At 31.8% G+C, this 24,583-nt stretch overlaps 5 protein-coding genes across 6 annotated transcripts in view; 3 read left to right on the forward strand and 2 right to left on the reverse strand.

Moving 5' to 3' along the window:
* The first annotated feature begins 1,359 nt into the window (after window positions 1-1,359).
* LOC128390854 (uncharacterized) lies at window positions 1,360-3,447 on the forward strand. Of its 2 annotated transcripts, none has more exons than XM_053350637.1 (2): window positions 1,360-1,775; window positions 1,949-3,447. In XM_053350637.1, the coding sequence occupies exon 2, from the start codon at window positions 2,000-2,002 to the stop codon at window positions 2,468-2,470; it is 471 nt and encodes a 156-aa protein (XP_053206612.1). In that variant the 5' UTR covers window positions 1,360-1,775; window positions 1,949-1,999; the 3' UTR covers window positions 2,471-3,447. The 2 variants fall into 2 exon arrangements, with proteins under 2 accessions (XP_053206612.1, XP_053206606.1); XM_053350631.1 differs by having other exon boundaries at window positions 1,367-1,775.
* Window positions 3,448-6,627: 3,180 nt separating this feature from the next.
* LOC128390449 (uncharacterized) lies at window positions 6,628-9,150 on the forward strand. The gene has a single exon (XM_053350167.1). The coding sequence runs from the start codon at window positions 6,944-6,946 to the stop codon at window positions 8,312-8,314; it is 1,371 nt and encodes a 456-aa protein (XP_053206142.1). The 5' UTR covers window positions 6,628-6,943; the 3' UTR covers window positions 8,315-9,150.
* Window positions 9,151-10,795: 1,645 nt separating this feature from the next.
* Window positions 10,796-13,203, reverse strand: LOC128392202 (UV radiation resistance-associated gene protein-like). The gene is made up of 2 exons (XM_053352188.1): window positions 12,077-13,203; window positions 10,796-11,753 (listed from the first exon to the last, which is right to left on the reverse strand). The coding sequence occupies exons 1-2, from the start codon at window positions 12,537-12,539 to the stop codon at window positions 11,344-11,346; spliced, it is 873 nt and encodes a 290-aa protein (XP_053208163.1). The 5' UTR covers window positions 12,540-13,203; the 3' UTR covers window positions 10,796-11,343.
* A 145-nt stretch (window positions 13,204-13,348) lies between these two features.
* LOC128392196 (alpha-1,3-mannosyl-glycoprotein 4-beta-N-acetylglucosaminyltransferase B-like) overlaps window positions 13,349-24,583 on the forward strand; it is a 29,172-nt gene continuing 17,937 nt past the window's right edge. The window contains exons 1-2 of the mRNA XM_053352180.1: window positions 13,349-15,103; window positions 15,193-16,079. Of these exons, the coding sequence (XP_053208155.1) occupies window positions 15,426-16,079 (654 nt within the window). The 5' untranslated portion in view covers window positions 13,349-15,103; window positions 15,193-15,425. The remainder of the gene's footprint in view (window positions 15,104-15,192; window positions 16,080-24,583) is intronic.
* LOC128392185 (uncharacterized) lies at window positions 20,559-24,033 on the reverse strand. Its single transcript, XM_053352172.1, is given in 5 exon segments — window positions 20,559-21,147; window positions 21,216-21,319; window positions 21,387-21,552; window positions 21,626-21,871; window positions 21,874-24,033. Coding segments are annotated over 5 exon segments (2,919 nt in total). The 5' UTR covers window positions 23,867-24,033; the 3' UTR covers window positions 20,559-20,737.

Here is a 24,583-nt window from a genome sequence, read left to right on the forward strand (position 1 = left end):
ATTATAAATCAATTTGATTTGATGTTTCAATCTGAAAACACTTAAATAGCCAAGTTTATATGAAAAGTCTGCATCTCAGCTGCCTTTTGACGGTGTATCATCAAACCCAAGACTTGAGTGTAACTTTTTGTGTTCTTTCACACGAAGACCTTAAAATGACCTTTAAACGCTACCTTCGAGAAATGACCTCAAAGACCTTGAAAATCATAAAGTCGAGCGCTTCAATTCTTTTCAGTCCTCTGGTCAATTCTGACATTCATATGACCTTTATTTCTTGAGATATTCAGCGAAATAGCCGAGGTGGATAAAAACGCCCTGTATACACTGGCTCAATGAGAAGATAATCTAAATACTCTCTCATTGCCACAATCTTTCCCATCAATAGTTCTTATGGGCTGATTTCTGAGTTGAAAATGTGTTCAATGTAAATTTTCTTGGACGATAAATTAGAGGGAATTCGCTATGGTGAAGAAGACATCATATCGGTTTTCCATGAGAATTGTTCTGAACAATTGCCTAAGTGGATTCATCCAATCAACGAAGATGCTGTAACGTATTATTATCTTCCATCTCTTGATTATCGACAATTGTCCTTGTTAGGATCTAGAAGATTCTAATGTAACGTCAACCCTAAGTACAATCAAGTACATTGTTAGAATCAATTAGTTGATCTTGTCGTTAAGAATTCATGACCAAGGTAACCTTTACATTTTGTATATAAAGTCTTGTGTAGGCAATATACAAGTAACCAGTTAAGTTCAGTTCACCTTTGTTAAAACAAACGTTATACCTTCAACTATTATAATTTACCCCTTGAACCCTTTCTTGATTATTTGCCTATTAAAGCTATTTTCTATTCTAAGTACGATCTATTCTAATGTCCTCTTTACGTTTCAAGAACCGTCTGTAATCCGTACATGTTTGGCCTTCGATAAAGGTCAGAAAGTAATGTAATTTTTGACGAATCAATTTTTCATTCTACATTTTCTGAGAGAATTTAGAGGTCAAAATTTGACCATTCGTTCCTGAAAAGTTTTATTGGAAGCGATTCTCTGGATCATATCGAGATGATTTCTTATCCCAATTCAGTTCTAATTTGTGACAAGAAAACCAAAACCATTTATCCATATGTGAAAGACACAGACTATTGGGAATTCATAATTAAAACTGAATCTTTCGGAAAGATGATTACAATTGTATCAATCAATTTACCGATTGATTCAGAATAATTAATGATTGTCCGAAATATTGATGGTCAATTGTTTGATGTTTCAATCTGAAAACACTTAAATAGCCAAGTTTATATGAAAAGTCTGCATCTCAGCTGCCTTTTGACGGAGTATCATCAAATCCATGACTTGAGTGTAACTTTTTGTGTTCTTTCACACGAAGACCTTAAAATGACCTTTAAACGCTACCTTCGAGAAATGACCTCAAAGACCTTGAAAATCGTAAAGTCGAACGCTTCAATTCTTTTCAGTCCTCAGGTCAATTCTGACATTCATATGACCTTTATTTCTTGAGATATTCAGCGAAATATCCGAGGTGGATAAAAGATACGCCCTGTATACACTGACTCTCAATGAGAAGATAATCTAAATACTCTTCTCTTAATTGAGATGGAAAGAACTCGATTTTTCACTTGGAACTTTTTTATAAATCAATTTGAAATTTTATCAAATGGTTGTTATTCAAACTCGTTCTCCATTACTATTACTTGATTGATTTATTAATCATTTCATTGAAACTTTCTCACAAATTAAATTGAAATCAAGGTAAGTCAGCAAAGGAAAAAGTTCTGAATACTTTTTCCCACAAATTCAATCAAATTTATATTTCCCATGGATTGTTTATTTCGTTGTAAAATTTAAAAAAATCAATTGTTGTTGAATATATTTTGAAATTTGATAAATTTCCCAATGATTTTATCACTTCATTGTCCTTATAGTGATTAAATGGTCAATTCAATGGATTCATGATGTTTTTGCACCGATGAACTATGGGCATAGCTAAGAAACCAGTAACTAGTAACAGTAAAATTCCCGCTCTCGCTACAACGATAAAAGAGCCTTCGTATTCAGTTCAAACGCCATTCTGTTCATCATTACCCCTACGACGGATATTTTGCTGGACTTTAACGGGCTTTGGACTCATTTGGCAAGTTTGGAGTATCTCAAGTGTCTACTTTCAATATGCAACTCGTGTGGACATTGACATTGAAGTGCCATCGCAATTATCAATGCCCGCTCTTTCAATATGCCTCAGTTTGGTCTACAAAATCGATGACCTTTATCCTAAATATTATCCAACCCGTGAATCAGTCCCACCCAAAACCGCTCTGCCCATTAACATACTCTCCCAATTACCGATTCCAAATATAACCATAAACTGTACGACTCCGTTTGATGAGCTCCCAAAATTGACCAAACCAAAGGCTACGCTTGTGAAAATTACTCGCCGATTCTGGTGAGCATTCATTATACCGAAGGTATTAACATTCGTAAATGTTTCACTTACTTTTATCGAAATGCAACTACTCCCGCCTTTCTGGTCAATTATGCCGATTCGAAGGATTTTTTTAACGTGGAACTGATTTCCAATGATAACATTTCCGTTTCCATTTTCGTTCATAACCCAATTGAGATTTTACTTGTAAGTGCCGCTGATACCTTCACCTTTCACACCAATGCCACTTCTGACCTTATATTATCTTCATCGAAATTGATTACGAAACTACTTCCATCGCCTTTCCGAACTGAATGTGTTGAATATCATGAAAAACGATTCGGTCGAACTGGTTGTATCTTCGACTGTCTTGAGGAAAGTTCGATGAGAGAATGTGGAGTCTGGCCTTCTACGGTTCCCGCTGATCCTTGGTTACCGCACTATTTCAATCGAGTGGATAAACCTTGTAGCTTAACGTTAGAACAGAAAGAGATTTGTACTTCATCGAAAGTAACTTGTCCCAACCAGTGTCTTAATCTTTGGTACACAACGACTTTGGTCACTCTTCATCAGCCCATTACACCGACAAATTTGACTCGTATCTTCATTCGTAGACCTTCAGAAGTTGAATTCACATACAGGTACACACCTCGACTTGATCGTATTGAATATCTTTGCTATGTTGCTTCTTGTTTCGGCATTTGGTTAGGAATTTCATTTCTCGATATCTTACAAAATTCAATCGTTGCCATGAAACGAAAATTGGCCGCACAAGAGCCTCAAATAATGGTCATCACACCAACTTACATTTACTTTTCTCGTAATCGTGTTAGTTCAATTTCCTCAACAATAACGACATGAAAACTACTTAGGGTTACATTTATCGTTTCATCTCATTCGATCCAAAATCAGATCACTTCATCCAATATATCCAAAATTTTATTCTCTACTGATAATTCAATCAATATTAATATTCTAAATAAAATCTTGGGTCCATATTCATCTTTGCTGATCAGCAATTGACTCAATTTTCATTTTTCCATGAACTTTATTTGTAGCAATTAACTCAACAAATAGAGATCAACTTTTGACACGAAACAGAGAGAAATTGAGAATAAGTTTATTTTATCAATCGTTACAATTTATTTGACAATTTCGGGCCATTTTCAGCTCATCAAATCTAAGCTGTTCTAAGTGATCCTAATGATATTTTACTTTTACCAGGATTTTTATGGTCAAACGGATTTAAGACCAAAATTTTAGTCTCCCGTCGGGTCATCCATGTATCAGCAAATTCGGATATTATATAGATTATATCGAGAAAGGAGATACCCAACCAGATACCAAAACACGAAGCAATGTAACATAGAAATTCAATTCCATTCATTCGAGGAAGATAAGTGTAGATTATTTCAACACCGAATGGACGTCGAACATAAAGTTCTGTCACATTGGAAAATGTTCTTTTCTCTTGATTAACAATTAAAGTTGTAGTATACCAATAGTTGATACACTGAGCTGGACAAAGGTCATTATTTGAACATTCAAACTTATTCTTTAAGTAACAATGTTTATCTCTTAGAGAAAATGATTCGGTTTGATCGATTTCCGCTGGAACTGACCAGGACCAAGCACTTTGACATTCTTTCTTGATTCGAGAAACTCGACATTTAAAGATACAACCAGTTCGACCATAAATCTCTCCAGAATAATTGTAACAACCAGTTCGATAGGGAGTTGGTAGTAAATAGGTGATCAATTTAGAAGTGGTCAAGATCATTCTGTCCGTTTGTTCAATAAAAAAGTGAAACGAATCTGCTTCCGATAAATGAAGTACCTCCATTGGATTGTGAATGTAAATTAAAACTGATGAACGATTAAAATTAAATATCGACTCTGCTCTATTTGTATGAATGAAAATTTTATAAAAATCTTTGTCATCTACTGAATTAAGTATATATGGTGACGGAAGTGTCAATGAGTAAAAGTAAGTTGAACATCTCCAGAAATCATCGGATCCACCATTGAATTGAATTGTTGTCTTAACTGTTGTATAATCTTCACACATCTCAGGAATATCTGATTGGGTTGATTGGTTTTGTTTCAAGGGTTTCAATTCAGGGAACGGAGTTTTACAAATGATCCTCACCGGTTGGGTCGGTAGTTGAGCTAAGACATTTATTGGAATATAACGGTAAATGGAAGCATTATGATTAACCCTTCGAGCCCAGTCGATAATCCCTCGAGCCGGAGGGTAAATCGTTTGAAGGTAAGTGTAATCAGTTGTTGTCTCAATCTTGAGGCACATCGTTAATCCTGGCATGGTGATTAGTGCTGGAGCTTCAATCTCCATGTCAACCTGAGTTTGGTACTTGAAATAGACTATGGATATTTGGTGCATTTGCCAACCTAATCCAATGGTTGATAAAATCCAGCAAATTAATCTGATTGTTGTTCCTGATCTGGTCTTCCTTTTAATTGCCATTTAGATGAACGTTGATGATACACAACAAGCACTGATACAAATCAAATTGCAATTAAGATGAAACAATCAATGTTATGTCTCAAACTTTATTATTATAACGATTGTGTTGATTATGTTGATCTGATTTCGAGTCACTTTGATTTCTGCTCACTGAATAGCTTAATAGTCTCAACATTTTTGATTACTACAATTTACTGATTGAATTTTACTTCTCAATGTTAATTAATCATCTCGATACTTTTTAATTGATGAATTTACCAGTTAATCTATCAAGTAATTGTTGACACTCTGATTTACTGAATCTTAGAAAAATGATTAACTTTTTGTTTTCATCTCTCGCAATTTGATTTATACCTTTTTTCTTTCAAGTCAACAATCGATTGATTATATTTTTCTTTTCAATTACAATTAATGTTAATTGTTATTATCTGGTTGACAGGAGGAGGGAAAACATAATGATTCGTTTTTACAATTCCCTTGGTCAACTAATTTAGTCTCCAATGTATTGATTAGCAGATTCGAAGATTTCTCATTCCTATTGTGAGAGGATCAATTAGAATTATCATTGATTTGTTTTTTTCGAGAAAATAATTAATTTTTCTTTTCGCATTTTCGACAATTAACCTAATCATTTGCCACCATTTTCTCAATCATGAAACTTTTCATCTTGAAAGTAAAGTTCTAACTCCATTTACAGGTAACAATCATTTTCGAGATCTGGTAAACATGTTTGTTGTTATTTCTTAAATGTTACCCAGTTAATTGTTGTTGAGAAATAGCTACAATCAGATTAACTTTTTTCTTATTCCTCGAAAAGGTCAGTCCAAATATCAATTATCATTAAATCATTTACAATCACATCTTATTGGTCAATAATTGTCTTGATTTTCTCAGCATTGATTCTTGATTTTTTTTCTCATTCTCTTGCTGGTAATAACTATTGGATAATTGAATAACGATCCATTAATTAGTAAATATAACTGAAGAACGGATAATAATCTTAAAAAGAATTTTTTTCTATGGAAATTCGATTAAATCATTAAGATAATTGCTTTGTTATTCTCGCTATCATTTGATTTACAGGGAGTTTTTTTCTCTCTCAATTGTTTGTTTTAAATTATTTATTCAGATTCACAACCGAAATGCACAGAATCCGTGAAAATTTTCACATCAAAACAAAATTAGCATTCAAAGTTGATTAATTAACAATTAATTTGAAATTTGGAGAAACTTATTTTCCCATATTAGCTATTTAGTATTAATATTCACTGAATAATTAGCGCCTTTTGAATGATTCCATTTCTGGGTAAGTCATGGAAACTTGGATCAATCTCAATTTTACACAATTCCGAATTGGCTTGGCCCCTGAATCCGAGTTCTATGATTGAAATTATAAGTATTAATTTGTATCTCTAATGAGCTTTTACCATGGAAGAGGAATTAAAGTTCAATGGTGAGATGTGTTTCCTTAACGCAGCTTCAAATAGGTATGGAAGCGATACGTTTACAGTTGGTAGGATAAAAGAATATGGATAAACGACATATTATTGTTTATTTCAAATTGAACAAATTGATTGTTCGAAAAATTTAGTCCATTTGAACTTTTTTTCCTGCTCGAAATCAAAATATTTTCCTGGACTGAAATTCTCCCCAGCGAAATCTATCGTCGATAAAAGTAACTACGGGGAAGAAGTGACGTAGCCGCAATAAAGTGTTTACAAATTTTTGTGCTGGAAAAAAGTCTCAACTGTTTTGATTGTTTTTCCTTAGTAATTTTTTTAATTAAATTAAAATTTCAACGATTGTGATAGTTAATTAGTCAACATGGAGATGCCAATTAGTTTCCATTCTAATTGATTGACTTATGATCGGTTTCATTTAGAAGATCAGTTTGAATCTTGGGTGTTTTACTTTTAATGTGAATGAAACATTTTGGAATATAATTATTTTCTTTTACCATTGATGAAATTTACTATTTTATTGGACAATTAAAAGGGTTAATTTGTTGTTATTATGGATATCAGAGAATCGATTGGAAATGGTGATACTGTGACTATTGGTGGCGATGGTAATATTGGCTCTTCAAGTGGAGGATTAGGAGGAGGAGGAGGAGGTGGTGGTGGTGGTGGTATTAGAGATGATAGATTAATATCATCTCCATCAACCAGTAGTTTAATTAATTCAAATTATATTTCCGCTCATCATCCAAATAATTCAATCTCTCACAATCACAATCAGCCTCATTTATCTTATTCTTCACCATCACCATTACTTTCACCAGACTGTTTGGATGACCATGATGAAAGTAAATCTCCAACCTTTGGCCGTTTCCTGGAGCGAAATGCAATCTACCTTTATGAACAATTTGTTAAAATAATCGAAGGTCGTGGTAAAGGATCACGTAGTCCATTTGTCACCTCTCTTTGTATATCACTTGTCGTTATTTATCTAATTAACCTGTTAACCAGTGAATGGGGAACAAGCGGATCATCTGGAAAAAATGGAAACAATAATAATCGGATATCATCTGAAAGTAATTCAGAATTTTTCTGGACCAATTTTGATTCACCAATAACCGAAATGTTCACTTTAACACCGGGTAACATTTTATCACCACGATTCTGGATCTGGTCAGCCATTTCCACCATAACCTATCCCTTAATTGAGCTTCATTGGTGGCAAGTGGTTAACGATGTACTCGCGATCTATTTAAGTTCAACCCTAATTGAACCTCTTTGGGGATCTCGAGAATTGTTTTCATTTTTTCTCATAATCAACCTTTCGGTTGCCTTTTTAACCACAAGCCATTACATAATACTCTATTCCATCTACGGGTCGGATGAGTATCTTTACAACGTACGATTGTACGGTTGCTCTGCTTATTGTGCGGCCATTTGTGTCTCCATTAAACAATTATTACCCGAATCAGTTTTAATTGGAACACCGTTTGGAAAATTTAAGAACAACAATGTGCCTCTAGCCGGTCTTTTTGTTCCCTCTCTTCTTTATATTCTTAACATTATCGAAAGTAGCCTGGTTCTTATGTTCTTCTATGGACTTTTGGTCAGTTGGATTTACCTGAGATTCATTCAAAATCATCCTAATGGTCATCGTGGTGATCTTTCTGATAGTTTCTCATTTGCCTCCTTCTTCCCAAGTATCTTGAAACCTGGTGTTTCAATAATATCTAATTGTATCTACTCCTTTTTCGTGGCCATCCGATTGTGTTCACCAATTGACAGTCGACAATATCAACCGTTAAGAGTATTAGGTGAACGTTTAAATCAAGAACATGATTCACAACCAATTCCCATGAGAGGTCATAAATTTAAGCATCATCAAAGTGGCGATTATCAATATTTATCTCAACCAATGCACGTTTAATGATCACTAAATTATGGTACTTTCAAGATTGAGATTGAACAGTAAACAACAACAACAACAACAACAATCAACGTAAATCAATGAAAGTAAACATGAATAATATCATTCGCTGCAACATTAATTGATCATCGTCATCATCGCTAATAAGATGAAATTTGGTCCAGAAATGATAAAGTTTGAACACCATTGAGAAGGAGGAGAAAAAAAAATTAACGAAAAAGATTAAATCTTATATCAAGAGCTAAATTATTTTAATACGTAAATAACTTTAATCATCATATTTCATCACTAACTGTCAAAATTGGTCAAATTTCACCCTTTCCCTTGATGACCTCGTATCCCTGTTAATCCCACTTTACAGCTACAATTATAAAGCATCACATCAAAATGTAAATTGTTTCCCATGGAAAGAAGATGATTAAGATAAAAATGGTGATATTTTCCAGCCCAATTAACGTCCATTAATTGCAGATCTTTCATATTCATTGATAAAATTAAGGAAATCCAATGAAAAGGATCAATACAATTACGATAATAATTTTGTTACCCTGTTTTTCATGATTGGAGCACAAAACAAAAAGCAAATCCTGAGAATTGAACATAAACAATTTACCGATTTAACTAATTATTAATTGCTATTATTGTAATAACAAGGAGAGAGAGTGAGACTTTCCTCCAGAAATTGGATCAGATTAATCACCGCAAATGATGACAATTGAAAGAGGATCTGGAAGACATTTCAATTTTTAATCTCTACTCTTAATCCAACAATCAACTGTGAGGTATTAATAATGTTACCTTATTTAAATTAGATAATAAATTGATTTTAAATTGTTTTTTTGGAAATTACAAAATCACCTTAATGTTGATTGTAGCGTAACAATGATAATCACAATCAGATCCAATTGAATAACAATAATGAGCTCTTTCTCATTGTAATCAATATGTTATATTCAAGGTTGACAATTAACCATAATCCTAATTAGATTTTGTTTCATCATCTCTGCATGTTAATTGTATTTAAATTGTCAGTGAATCGTCAACAGGATATGACAAACCTTGGGTCCGAAAAAGTTATTATATCAAATGGTTGGTAAATTTTGACAAATATAATTAATATTTTTCATCATCTAATCAAATTGCTAATCAACGAGCAAAATTTAACAATTAACTTTGTTTTTATTTGATCAACAAAATGTTTATTCAATGTAAACATTTTTTTTTTTACATAACCGGATATTTATCAATGATTAGACCTTAATATACATTTAGTAGGAGTTAATTGTTATTACTTGTCAAATTGATTAGACCAAAAGTTGTTTAATTAATTTGATTGTCCTTCTCTCTTGTCTGAGTTTTTATTATCATGGATAAAGGGGTATGTCAACCCTAAAATCGACCTCCGTCAAACACAAAATTAACAATTGTTTTAGTTAGAACATTTAAAAAACCTTCATCCGTTAGTCTTTAAAATTTGGTTCACAATCGGCGATCAAGTTTTGTTCGATCATAAATTAAACGATTCATCGATTTGCAGAATGTTGCCTGTTACGATCCATCGACGACAAAGCTCTAGGATTAGATACTATCCAGGAGATTGATCTTTTCTTTCGATCGCAGCTCATTTGTCGTTCACCGCAGGTTAATCAGATCAAACTAAACATAGCTCTATGTTGACCGAGTTTCGACAACTTTTCTTTGACCTGCTACAGCAGTTGATCTGATCGACACATACAACTTGAGAGCGTATAACTTCGGAATGAAACTAGATCACCCAGTTAGATCATTATGCTTCTGATTACAAGCGCACTAATATATCTAGAGATCAAAAGTCTATTTTATTGGAATTCAATACCCAACTTTTTGTTAACACGCTCGAAGTGGGGCAAATCTCACGATAAAGTCGGAAACTTTTGATCTCTAGATATATTAGTGCGCTTGTAATCAGAAGCATAATGATCTAACTTGGTGATCTAGTTTCATCCAGTGGCTCAGTTGTATGTGTCGAATCAGATCAACTGCTGTAGCAGGTCAAAGAAAAAAGTTGTCGAAAAAAGCTCGAGTCCAGCTATAGAGCTATGTTTGAGGTTTAATTTGATCTACTTAAATAAATTCCTGACGGTGACCTGACGAAATGAGAGCTTGTCGAAAGAAAAATGACCTCAAGTCCATATCCTGAGATAGAAAAATATCTAATCCTAGAGCTTTTGTCAGTCGATGGATCGTAACAAGAACTAACATTCTGCAAAAACGATGAACGGTTGGTTACATGATAATCGAAAAAAAACAAAAACTCGATGTAGCCTAACCAGAATTTTTTTAGAGCTTTTAAAAACGGATAGAGAGGTTTTATTAAATGTTCTAACTAAAACAATTGTTAATTTTGTGTTTGACGGAGGTCGATTTTAGGGTTGACATACCCCTTAATATTGTTATTTACTATTTTATCAAGGGAGATTTTTGTGTGTTATCAAACAGTAATCAATTTAACAATTTAATAATCTACCGTTGATAATTAGTTAAAAATGAACAATTAACATTTGAGCGATGATTAGTTGATCGGTGAGATATGGGAAGAGACATTGTGAGAGACAGAGAAAACAAATTGATCAGAGAAAAACTTGATAATGTCAATAAAGGTAAGTAATAATAAGATTTTGAGTATGATTAAGGTTAACCAATATAAAGGTGAACAAAGTTAATTAACTAACTAAATTTGATAATAGTGATTATAGATACATTTATATATATATCTCTCTGTTAGGGGATTTTCTTAGTAGTTATATTATTTACAGTTATTGACATAGACGATACTTATTCATGTTTATGTGAATCATTATGATTTAAAGAAACACAGAAATTGAAAATTTATCTACTTGGAAGAAGATAATGTTTAACTAATTACAGGGTGATAATTAAGTTCGTGTGAAAGGGGATGGGAATTGAGATGCGTTCGAATAATTAAAAATTGAAATTTGATTAACTGTACATCGTAACACTCCAAATACCTTTCACACGAACTTTTTTTTTTACCACCGTGTACTTGGTAATTTACATCCTTCCTCAATGAGATTATATAAATTTGGTAATGTTGCTCGAGGATCGGTTGTTTTGAGAGAAAGGTAATGTCTTAGTTGGGCGATATTCTTGTTTATCAGGTAAACAGCATAACTAAAGGCAATCCTTTTATCCTTGGAATTGGTATCGCAGTAAAGGGGAAAAACTCTTCCCGATTTATCTAATGAGGGATCAATATGATCAATAATACAGGAATTGGAACCATAAGGGATAAGTGAATATCGCAATGGAATATCTAAAAATTTCGATGTCATTAGAAGGAAATGACAAACATAACCAAGAGCCACCGATAGATGAAATGTATTTTTACCCTTGAAATCTTCGGAATCGGGAAGGTGTACATTACAAATGGAATATTTACCTGAGAAGAAAAAGAGAAAATAAAAAGAGAAAGAGAAACATTAGAATCATTCTGTTTTTCTGTCTTTATGTTTACCTTTATACAAGAAAAAAAAAGACAATCATTTAATGTAAATGGGGAAAATATGTCACATTTAAATGTCGTTTGTATTGTAAGTTGACCTCAATCTAATCTTGATACTTTAAGATGTAGATGAAAAGGATTTATATCAATAGACAACAAAAAATAATCTCTCCAAAGATGAATGTTTAATTTTTGATTGTTTACTTGTTTACTTGTTCAGCTGATTGTTAATGATATTAAAAAAGAGACTTAATATTTACCTTGATAGTTTTGAATTGGATAAATTTGACAAAGCTCCATAATTAGACTGTTTCGACGTAAGATGAGATTATAATTGTTACTGGCTAGTATTTGTTTCTCTTCGGCTAATTCATTTCGTCGGCTTTCCAGACATTTATAATCGATTCTCATTTGTTCCCTTTGAACATCCATGTCAATTGATGTCTCTTGGATTAATCGTTCATTTGAAGTTGATTTATCTTCTTGAGATTGGAAGCTTGAATGAGCTAGATTGTATTCTTGGTTTAGACATTTGATTCTTGCTTCAATCTCTTGTATATGGATTAATAATTCACGTTCACTTTCAATTTGATGAAGAATTGATTCCAATTTAGATTGTGTATCACTGATTAATTTATCTGTTCTTCGGATAACTTTATCAAGGACACATATTCTTTCAAATACTTTAAAACAATAGGAGACTCGTTGGTCTGAATTAGACATTATAAAAACTGTTAATTATCAGGCGAAGGTAGTAAAGGTGAATGGTGACTAATCACCGTCGATAATTAAAGATGATTATATATATAGTTAATAGAGTAACGAAGTGAGGGGAGAGAGAGAGAGAGAAAGACAAAATTGACACACTAAAAATACCCAATCAACAATTCAAGTCCCCAAGATCGATGAAGCAAAAACCAGACAAAATCGGCCATAAACATGAATGGTTGTGGTGGGAAATCGGGTTGAAATCATAATCCTTTCACGCTGTGAAAATGTAAAATTAGCAAGAAGATGGTAACCATGTAGACGATTTAGAGAGCAGCAGAAAAGAGGAATAGAACCAGAGATATATTGGAAAGATAGCCAAGAATAAGAATAAAATAATCAATATATCAAGAGACGAAAAATTAAATTTTGCCGAATAGAAAAATGTGCTTTCAATGGGTGGTGGTTGTTACACTTTACCAGAATAGAGAATCACTTTTTCCCATTAAGGCGCCACATCTAAAACAAATTCAGTTGAAATGTTCACAAATGGGTGGAAAATGAATTAGATAAACAGAATAGAAAATAATTGGATTAACAATTAAAACCACAAGAGAAAAAGAAAAATATGATAAAAACAATCAATTGATTAAACTAATTGTCTACATTGAGATGAGAAAAAAAAACAAATTCACTCACCGGGAGAAAGAACATTAGTGTCGCCATCTCATGTTTCTATTTGTAACTAAATAGAAAAGAATTTCTGTTTTCTTTTCTTCGGATCAGATATTCGATATTCGGATCTCTTTTAGAAAACATGATTTTCTGTTTATGTTCAATTCTTGTTTGGAAACAGTTACAACAACATCTCTCTCCCTCTTTCTTTCTCTCTCTCAACGAGTTTACTGAGTTTCGATCTGATTGTTGTTTAAATTGTTAAATGATTAACTGTTAAAGATGATTTTATGTGTGGATAAGTGAATTAATCTATTTGAACAGTTTTTCTTCAATTGTGTTAATTTGTTGGGCAGATGAAAATGTCATGAGATTTTCTTTCTCATTTTCTAAGTGACGGTGATTTGTTGGGGAGAAAAGAATTTCGAATGGCATAGAGAAAGAGAAAATTTGACTCAAAGAATAGAAAAAAAAATTACAATCGAACATTGTGATGAACAAATAATTGTTTTTCTCCTTCTACATTGTTTTATCTTCTTCTTACTCTTTTATTTTATTTTTTATTCTTTTCTTTGACATTTATTATTATCCTTTTTTTTCAATTTTCTTCCATTTCCAAGTAAATAATATATTACAGTTTCTTCGTCTCTCTCTCTCTCTTTATTTCTCTTTGCGAGAAAGTGGAGAAAATCACAGAGAAAAATCAAGAAAAAAAAGAGACAAAGTTCTCTCTTTTCTCCCTGGTTTCCATTCTTGGTCCTCTCATCGGAAGAATCATCATCAATATTAACTAATCGACATCATCAACATCATCCATTACTCACAATTTATATTCTTGTGACTCTTCAAAACTCTCATCGTCTTCTTATCATCAATAATCTTCTTCTTTTTCTATTAATCAACAATAGATAAATTTATAAAACCAGTGAATGTACAACTTGTCCAGAAGAAAAAGAGATCAACATTAATCCAATTTGAAAATCTTTTTCTCTTCTCTTTATTTTTCATTCTGGTTAACTTACCCCAATACATTTTCTCCAGCAGTGGTTTGGACAAGTGAGAGAAAATAAAATCTCGACACTAATTACATTCGTTTTAATTGATTTATAACCTGATCCAAAGAGTAATAAGTATAGTATCTCTCTCTCTCTCTCTGTCTCTTAATCATCTCTTCAAATCATCATGTGTTTTTAGTGCTTTATCATCATCCCAATCTTCAACTTTAATTCTTCATTCTCTCGATTTATTTTATAATCTCTAATCATCATAACCTTCAAATCCAATCAACAATTTTTTTTTCTCCACTGATTTTCTTGTGTATTTGTTGTTATCAACTTTAGCCAATGGCAACAGGATATATGCTATTAGATACAATTATTGTTATATTGTCACAGTTTGATAAAACAGAGAGAGAAAGAGAGGGGATGACGAGAGAGAGTAAAGCAAAAAGTTTAAGTGGATTTATCTTCTCTCTTATCTTATTAACTGTCTCTCTCTCTCACTTTTCTTCTCCATTTCTGTGATTTCTTTTTCATCATCATCAACCGATTATTAAATCATCATCGTTCTCCATTTCTATTACAGCTTCTCTACTCTGTCTAGTTATTTTTTTCTTCTTTTCGATTGATGATTAATCCACAGTTTGATGATCTTCTATTGTCTTCAAGTTGATAATGTACCTGAATTTATATGTCACACATAATTATTACCAATAGTGATTGATTCATCTGCTTTTCTTTGCTCAGTTTTGATTACGAACACAAATCATCTTCATTAATTCATCTTATTGATCGTTGAAAACCAAAGTGAACACTTTCAATTTAAACTCGTTCTTTAACTGGAACAATAAAAACTATCATCACCCAACACCCAAAGTTCAACAATTTAACCCTCATCATCTCAAGGTATGATTATAATTAACAATATAAAAACACTAACCATCAATTGAGAAAAAGGTTATTTATATTTCTTTGTTTTTTTTTCATCTTTACAGAAAATCGAACGAGTTTTTTTTTGGTTCTATGAGCTTAACTGTTTAATCAAGTCCAGCCATAAACTTTGATGACCAGTCTAAAAAGATTAATCAATCTGATTACCTAAAAGCAAAATTAATCATTACAAAGTACAATTATCATCCCCAATCACAACCCGTTTACTTGGCCGAGAGAGAGAGAGAATAATAAATTTCAAAAGGACCAAAAGGAGAATTAAAATTCTTAATGAGAAATGAAACTTCGCGGTGGTCATCGACTTAAAATAATCTATTTCAGTGTATTACTCGCACTGATACCCGCCTTAACCATATTGGTACTTTTCACTGGTGATATTACCAATGATCGATCAATATCAGGACCGTCTAAAGAAGCCATATTACAACAACAGCTGATTGAACTGAAAGAGAAATTAAATCACGTTGAGATGCTCAATCAACAGCGTAAAATTGAGGTTAACTATTTAAGGGAAACAATGAGAGCCGTTTCATCAAATGATAGTAAATGGTTTGATTCATCATCATCTTTTAGAGAATCAATCAATAATCTTGGTGGTAACAGTAATGGAGGTGGTTTTGGAATCGCTGGTTCCAATATTGGATTAGACATTCCCTTTCAAGGTCGCTCAGTTTCATCTGATCAAATTGAACTACCCACCCTAGTCCACTTTTTACCCCATCTACTAAAATCTTCTGACCCATTGACCCCTGCTTTCCGTCGAGCCTCATCTCGTTATCCCAATGGTCGGCCTGGAGTTACCTGTGTCCTTGGTATACCAACAGTGAGACGACCCGTTCAATCATATCTTGTACAAACAATTCGTAATCTAATTAACAACCTTAATCCAGCAGAAAGAGAGGAAACATTAATTGTTGTCTTCATTGCTGAGGTAAGTGTAACCATTTCTAATACACTTTAATTCAACTTATTTCCCTCTCTATCATCATTATCATTTTTTATTTACTTACAATTTGCTACAAGAGAGTCAAAAAAAATACTCAGTGTTAATTTTCATACTATTGTTGTTGTTGATTGTCACCCAAAAAGTGTTCCTCTTGTTATCATCTCATTTTAATGGTTAAACTCATTGAACATGATGATAAATCTGTATCATTCTCTCTTTGCATGGTAATGATTTTATCTTGAAATGTTTTATCTTTTTCTCCATAGTAACTCATTGTTACAATTGGAATTTTTCTTCTCCATTTCTATGTCTCATTTACTCTGATTTTGTTGTGATAAAGATGCTAGAAGAAAGAGAGAGAGAGAGAGATGATGTAAATAATCATCTTTCTCCTTCACTTTTGTTTTAACATGTATTCCCAGTTTAATGACCTTAATCATGGCAGAAATTATCATTACTTTCTTTGCATTTTGATTCATCATCATTAGCTGGTTTTACTCAAACTTAATCAGCTGAATGTTTTTGTTTTTGTTTTTGTTGACGCTTGGGATGTTCGGGGTGATGATAATTTAGTTTGTTGAAACAGAAAATCATCTTTCCCAAAGACACAATCTTGAAAACTATAATAACAATTAAAAAACATTCACATAAAAATTAAAGTAGAGTGATTAAGAATTAAATATTAAATGAGTTGTTAATTGTTGACTTAGTTTTAAGTATTAGATACAAAGGTTTTGCTCCTAATTCTGTTTATTATAATCTCTTTTTTTCTTTGTTAATTGATTGCAATACAAACAGTTACTTCATCTTTGTAATTACTTGAGAAACTTTCTTTCATGAATCGACCACTATCCTGATTGAATGAATTGTATTTTGTTTTACCTGTTTTCGAGTCACGATGTTGTCCTTTTCTTGAATTTTCGCTGTTCCTTAAATATTATTGTGAAAAAAGTGAATTTGAAATGAGATTTATCAACTTTTTCATGAATATCCTCAATTTTGTTGTGGTGATCATGAAAAAGATTACGAAAAAAATGAAGACGATGCCAGAATAATGTTAGTATATTTAATGATGATTATGTTTAATATTCATTATTATCACAGTTTGATAAAGATGAAAACTTGAAAAGGAAAGAGTTTATTTGGCTTGTGAGTGAATGTACCGTTACTTTTACTCATCCTCATCCTGTAAAATGGGGTCACTATTATTATGATGACGATTCACTTAGAATCAGGTATCCGGATCCTGAATTTTCATCACTTTCTGATATTGTATCTTTTCAGCTTTTTACCATCGTCATAATGGTGATAACTTTTTCTTTGGCATTTCCTTTATCTATTACATCATTGTGATTATTTTTTATCATCAATATCATTGTCATTAATGATCAACAATTTACTTGATTCCTTTGTATTAATAGTTAGATCATCATTGTAATTGATGTTTTATTTTTACTATTTTATTGATTCTTTCTAATAATAATAATAGTTCTTGTGATGAAGATGTATTATCTTGATCATTTTTCTCTTATTCCATGGAAATCAATCTTGTCTTATGTCAATCAATGTGATTTCCTGGTCTTTTTTACATCTAACTCATATTTCCATGATAAAAGATCTCATCTTACTGATTGTTGCGTAGATTGTTAAAAGATGACGATAAATAATAGCAATTAAAAGCAAAAAAAGAGAGTATAATCCATATAAAGTTCCTAATCTCTTTGATTAATCTAATCTTTAATCATTTCCAAACGTTGCCTCTTCACTATGAGATTAACTATTGTTTGTACAATATTTTAATTGTCCCACTTAGCGATTCTCAGTTGTAATTGTTTTTATTAACAAAACTTGTTTATCTTCATTCATATTTCATCAATTGTTGGAGAAATAACTTATTTTTCATGATGATTTAATCATCTTTGTAAACATGAAAATCTTACACAACGTAATTACAATTTTCTGATTGATGAATCTCTTTCTCTCTCATTTAATATTAATTTTATTTCTCTCACTTTTATTTTTATATGATAACATTTCTCATTTTTCTTGATAATATTCATAGATATTTTTATTTTCTCATACTCGGGACAAAAGTTTCCAGAATTAATTTAGATTAATTTGTTTGGTGATTAACTGTTTCCCACTTAATTGTAATTAACTGTCAAAAAAGTGAAACCGTAACAAGGTTTTTCTTTGAGCTTTTTCATTTTCTTTTAAACTTTAACTTAACTTTTTCTCTTCTCTTATGATTCTCTCCATGTATCAGCTGATGAATTTTTTTCTCTCTACCACCCTTTATGATTTGTTCACCCTGATTGACCTACTTTCATGATCTCTTACTATTATCACCATCATAAACTGTAACAACAGCATGATAACAATAACCAATTAATCAGAATTAATCTATTTCGCTATTTAATCATTTCGTTTTGCTATCATTTGTCTTGAATTGTTTTCTTTTTACTTATCAATCTACTTTATTTATAAACAAACAAATCTAATTGTTTGTTATTCAATTTCAATCGTTGGTGACCTTTCACTTTTTATATTGTCGTTTTTGTAGTCAAACAAAAACAAAATGTCAAGTTAACTAATTCCACTTATCATGATGTCGATTAAGTCTGATCATGATGATGATGATTTCGTGTGTAAAAAATAATCTTGAGAAAGTTAAAGTAACAATTAATAAAGTAACTTGATATTATTATGAGTTAATATTTAATTACTTTAACAAATCAATTATCATGTCTAACAGGAGTAAACAATTTAATATAACTTTCATACAGTATAACCTTAATTAATAATTTTAGACAACAATTAATTATCTAGAGGTCAGAATAACTTTTACCATTTGAGATTCATTTGAAAAGCTCATTGTTCTTGATTAAGTTATTAATATTATCATTATTTTGAGTTTACTTTCTTAATTGTAATAGATTAGTGTTCAGGTTGGATTTTTTTATTTCTCATCTACCATCATCATCATAATCATCATCATCATCATCATCAACTTAATCATCTGTCTTGAGATTTAAATGATTCAATCTAATACATGATCATCATGTTTAAGCTTTAATAATACTCTGAGGAAAAAAACGAAAGTTTCAGCAATGGGAGTTAAATTATTTCTGCTCATCATAATGATCACTTGTAATTATTATTTTCAATATTAATTACAATTACTTGAACTTGAAACTCTGAAAGTACAGTTAATTGTTATTGGTTGAACAAAAAATTCAAACCAAATCAAATTAGATTAACTAATAGCTATTGAACACACACACATATATACAAAAAAAAAGTTTAATTGCTAAACTGAATTTAGGTTAACAACTTGGTTGTTTAAATATTAAATATCTTGATTATTGCTAAATTTATACCAACTGAATCAACTTGATGATAACATTTGATTGTGATTTTATAATAAAGCCAATTATAACACTTTAAATCTATTCTAATTAGAAAATCGATAATTTCAGCAATTTAATAATAATACACTCCCAATGAAATGAGCTCATTATATTCAACTATTGATCTAATATGTTACATAGGAAGAGAGAGTGAGAGTTGACAAAACAAATTGTCACATTTAGAATACATCTCAGAATTAAATTAATTGCAATTGATTGTGTAGTTAATTTTGATCTTTCTGTTGATGATCAAGGTTGACAAAATCAATTGTAATTTAGTGATTATGTATATTGATATTAAGGTAATCATCAAATTTGTTGCGATAAATATTAATAACAGTAACTTTCCATTAGTTTAAATTGTTTATCATCTTAAATTGAGTAACAACACTGATAAATTAAATTTTCAAACCATTAATATGTTACTAAATTGTTACCATGCTGAGCCCTGATATTATATTCACATAAACATAACCTTGTCAAACACAAAGTCCTCATCAATAATGATGATGATGGTGATGATGAGGATGAAGTTGATGTAGATGATATCAAACAACAACAATACATGGTAATCAATAAATTGATCTGATATTATCATTTTATCACCATTAAGCCAACAATTGAAATTGCATTCGTCCAGATATAAGGTTTTGACAATTGAACAATCAAATAATAATAATGAACAATTCATGAAGACAATTGAATGTTTGAATTAAAAATACTAGAGAGAGAGAGAGAGAAACTTTTTCCAATTAATTACAATAATATTATAATTATTATTATATATTATGCATTCGGTGTTATATCAACTTTAACAATCGCCATTGTTAAAGAAGCAAATGATCATTTAATTAATTGATGATGATGAGCAATTTAATTAGCTAGAGGAGTAGAAAAAAACAATAGTTAAACTTACAATTAATCTCAATTGATTTTCATTTCAATTGTGATTAAAATCAATTCCTATCTTCTATTGAAGAAAAGATTTCATTGGAAACATGTTATGTTTCTCAGGACGATTTTCAATGAGATGAAATGTGATTCACAATTAATATTCCAGAAAAATAACAATCAAAGATCAATTTTTTATTCCATATAAAAAGTAAAATTAAGATGAGAATATAATTTTAATTATGAAATGATGAATAAGTTTTTTTGGTTCTTAATTAATACTATTGAGAAAAACTTCTTGATTTTCGTCAAATTTTTGTCAACTTTAGTTAGAAGATTATTTTATGAGAATCGCTTTTTGTAGTAAATTGAGCCAACGATACCTGCAGCAAATGCGACAACGAAGAAAAATGAACCTAAACCCATAGCGACACCAAAATGATCTGAACCTTTGACGACTTTCGAGTTTTGCGCAATTTTGGCCTTATTTAGATAAACTGAACAAGCTGTACTTGTTGAATCTGCCGTAACGAAGTTGTCTGAGCTTGATGATGAGAGACGACAGGTCACTCGTAAGTTTTGTCCATTTGTTGATGATTCGCAATATTCAAATGAATTACAATTTCCATCGTCAGAATTACAATCAGAAGCGCATCTTTCAAGACTAACATCACTTATCTCTTTGAGTATTTTAACGGAACCTTGTTTATATTGACGACCAACATAATGGGTGTAATCTCGAGATAATCTCACTGGAAAACAAAATGGATTATCGTTAGAATGAAATATTTCATATCCAAATATCAATAAATGATTTTACCTGCATAATGGTCACATGTCGATTTACTAAAGTCCCAAACGGCATCTTTAATCTCATGAGCTGTGTCCTCAACGGCATGGAATTGGTGAAGGAAACATTCAGTCCTAGAGTCGAAATAGTTTAATAGTTTAGAACCAAATTGAGATCGAATTCAATCAGTGGAAAACTTACTTTGATTCTGAGGTCGAACTACAAATGTCAAATGATTTACAAGGGAATTCAGTTGATTCGTAGCATCGACGAGCACATTCAGATTCATCGATGTTTGGAATAGTAGCAATTGCGTCTTTTACGAGACTTTGTCCAGGGAATTTACGATAAAAGGCAATGAACGATTCTGTTATAGATCAAATGAGAAAAAAAGTCTTTAGATGTTAAGTTGTGTTTCATTCGTTTAAATATTGACTTACTTTCGAAAACGTCACAACTATCAGCATGTGAAGTTTTATCGGACAGAGATTTGGTCAAATTGGCTTTCGATTCGGTACTTAGAACACACTCTTTGTGTTGATTGAAACAATATGAAAGTGAATAACAGTCATCATCATTTTGACACAGTTTAAGACAATCTGAATAACTAACAGAATCAACAGTTTCCCCAGAAGATAAACGCGAATCAGAAACAATAACACTGTATTCATCACCCTTCAGGGGAGTAAAGAATCATCGAACTCCTCTGCAACTCCACCAATCTCTTCAGGTCCACTGACAACGAACATATCTTCCGCCGATAATGAATATTTGGACAATACGAATTCACCAGAATTTACTTTAGCCTTGATTTGGGATAAAATGTTTCGAGTAGAGGCTAAAATGTTTCGATCGATGGCGGATTCGGGAGCATCGTAGGTTCGCTTTTGGTACCAGGAACATTTATCATCTGTGACTACTGATGAATAAGTTACCGTGGAAACGAAAATTTGACAATTTAAATCGCTACAATATGAAAACTCTTTACAATTTGGATTGTTGGTACAAACTTCGCCACAATCTTCTACATGGTCTCTAATTAAGATGGAAGTTGGATTTTCGATTTTGTATTGTTCTGTTGTTGAATAATGGAATATGAATGGAGGTCGTTCCAATAGTTTGGCAGTAATATAGTAATTGAAATCGTAAAGATTAACGACAACCTCAGGTATACGAATCTTGGGAATGAATTTTTCCAAAGTTTGTTCAAAATAAGTTCGTATGTTGGTCAAATCTTTGGTATTTGTTCCTGATGAAGCATCGGACATGACAATTTGGAACCAGGTAAATTCACCGGGGCCATCGAAACAACCTGATACATCAAAACGATCGGAAAGATCAAACTCTGATTCAGTATAATCGATAAAGACAATCTCAATTTGGTTCGGAACGGGATATGACATTGAAATGTACTGTTCGTTGTGAGGCTTGATTATTATTTTCGCTGGGGCTTGATTAGGTTTTTTAGTTCTGTCAATTACTGGGAAATAGTAGGTTACAGAGGCATCCATGTAGTTATCATCTGAGAAAAATGAAGTCAGATCATCTTCCCATACATCCATAAGTCCACCATCAGTGGTAACTTGTCCCATATAATTTGACCATTGTCCACTTATGTCCATTATGGATTTTAGTAAATTGAAACTAACCTGTTTGTGAAGTGGCCATGTAACAGCTAAATCACCAACAAATATTTCCTCATAATCTAAATCTTGAGCTTTACATTCACCAGTTTCAGTGTTTACTATATATCTTCCCATGTGGGCAGGATTTTGAATGATTCGAGTTGTATTTGGACCATCGCTGATCTCAAATGAATAAGTATCTTGATATTTCATCATCCGAAGGGAGGAAAGTAAAACTTGATCAGGATTATTGTACATTATCATGGCTTCAGCATCAAGTGAAAACATTTCACTATTCAAAAACGACGGTAACTTAGGTTGATCTTTGGCCTGACGATAGCAACCATAGCCAATTGGATATTGAACTACATCGTTAACCGTATTTGCTACTGGAGTAAAGATGAGGAAATTGTAAACATGAGGATCGGTTAAATTTTTAGCTGAGCTTAATGAAAATCTAAATGGTAAATTGTTTGAAGCTTCGAACCACCAATCAAGGTTAATCTCGTCGCTCAAGCAATGGAACCAATGATTGACAGTTCGACCATCAATCCTATCAGATCCAAGCCATTGAGCTTTATCACTGACACTTGCAGCATAAGTCATAAGCACAGAGGGACCGAGAATGTCCAATGAACCAAACAAATCAAGCTCATCCTTAGCCGCTTCAGGACTAATCCAATCATTGATAATATTATACTTTACTTCAGTTGTAAGTTCACTTGCCGGACAATCTTCGGGCTCAACTATATAGCTTTCCTTGGTTGCCTGATAATAGTAATGACTTCGAGTTCGACCCTCGTCCACCCAATCGATATCAAAAGTACCATAAAGCTTAGCACCGTTGTAAGTTTCGGTGATCATGATAGATTCCTCTTCGGGAGTGATTATCTCAATGGTGGCTGAGTAACCTTTCTGATCTTTGTTGAGTGATAAAATATCGGGAACTTTTTTACCTCCTACAGTACCTTTTTTTGGACAATCACCGTTAATTGAATTAACGGTGAAACAAGAAAAGGTGACACAGATAATCACAAAATTAACTTTAGTAAACATTTTCACGAACAATCAAAAAAGAAGATCCCAAACAATTAGTTGATTTGTGTTTTAAATGTGAACCTTTTAGAGGTGGAAATGTAAATGATTAATGAATTTATTTTATAATTGAAAGAAATCAACAGAGGTGTAAACTAAATTAAACCAAATTTCATCGATAAAATTTTATTCAATCAATTATTGATTAATTAATTGGTGTTGACGATTTATCTTGAAATTAATGGTTTCACTAATTAGGTTTACTTGTTTTGTATCAAATGTATCAAATGTTAGTCGCTTAATCATTTGACTTTTTCATTTATTGTTAATATTAATCAGTTGAGTTAATTGTTCAGGGTTGAGACTGATTATCTTGTCTATTTGAAGGTGTAATGGATAACATTTGAATTACTAATCTCTATTATTTTTATTTTCTAATCAATTGTAAATGATTGTTACAATTTGATTATTTGTTTACTAATTATGATGATAACGAATACACCCACGGGATATAACTATCATTATGTTGATTGTTACCAACTAGTGAATATTTATAAGAGTGTTTTGTACGTGAATTGTAATGACCTTTTTTCAAACGTGAACTGACCAAAAACATTGGAGATCTAAGGTTAATCCTTGACCCTGAGATCGTTGTAACTTTTTGGTAGATCCAAAAAAGTTTGATTCCAATGGGAAATACAATCAAGGTAAAGAGATAAGGTCATTACAATTAACTGT

The sequence above is a fragment of the Panonychus citri genome, unplaced genomic scaffold, assembly GCF_014898815.1.
Source record: "Panonychus citri isolate SS breed McGregor unplaced genomic scaffold, ASM1489881v1 Contig00011, whole genome shotgun sequence".
NCBI lineage: Eukaryota > Metazoa > Arthropoda > Arachnida > Trombidiformes > Tetranychidae > Panonychus > Panonychus citri.

What these genes read in the sequence shown, in the direction of transcription:
- LOC128390854 (XM_053350631.1), top strand. Translation starts at nt 2,830, where the DNA reads ATGAGAGAATGTGGAGTCTGGCCTTCTACGGTTCCCGCTGATCCTTGG.
- LOC128390449 (XM_053350167.1), top strand. Translation starts at nt 6,944, where the DNA reads ATGGATATCAGAGAATCGATTGGAAATGGTGATACTGTGACTATTGGT.
- LOC128392202 (XM_053352188.1), bottom strand. Translation starts at nt 12,539, where the DNA reads ATGTCTAATTCAGACCAACGAGTCTCCTATTGTTTTAAAGTATTTGAA. An exon ending in TCCAATTCAAAACTATCAAG is followed by an intron (nt 11,754 to 12,076) that starts GTAAATATTAAG and finishes TTTTCTTCTCAG; the next exon opens with GTAAATATTCCATTTGTAAT.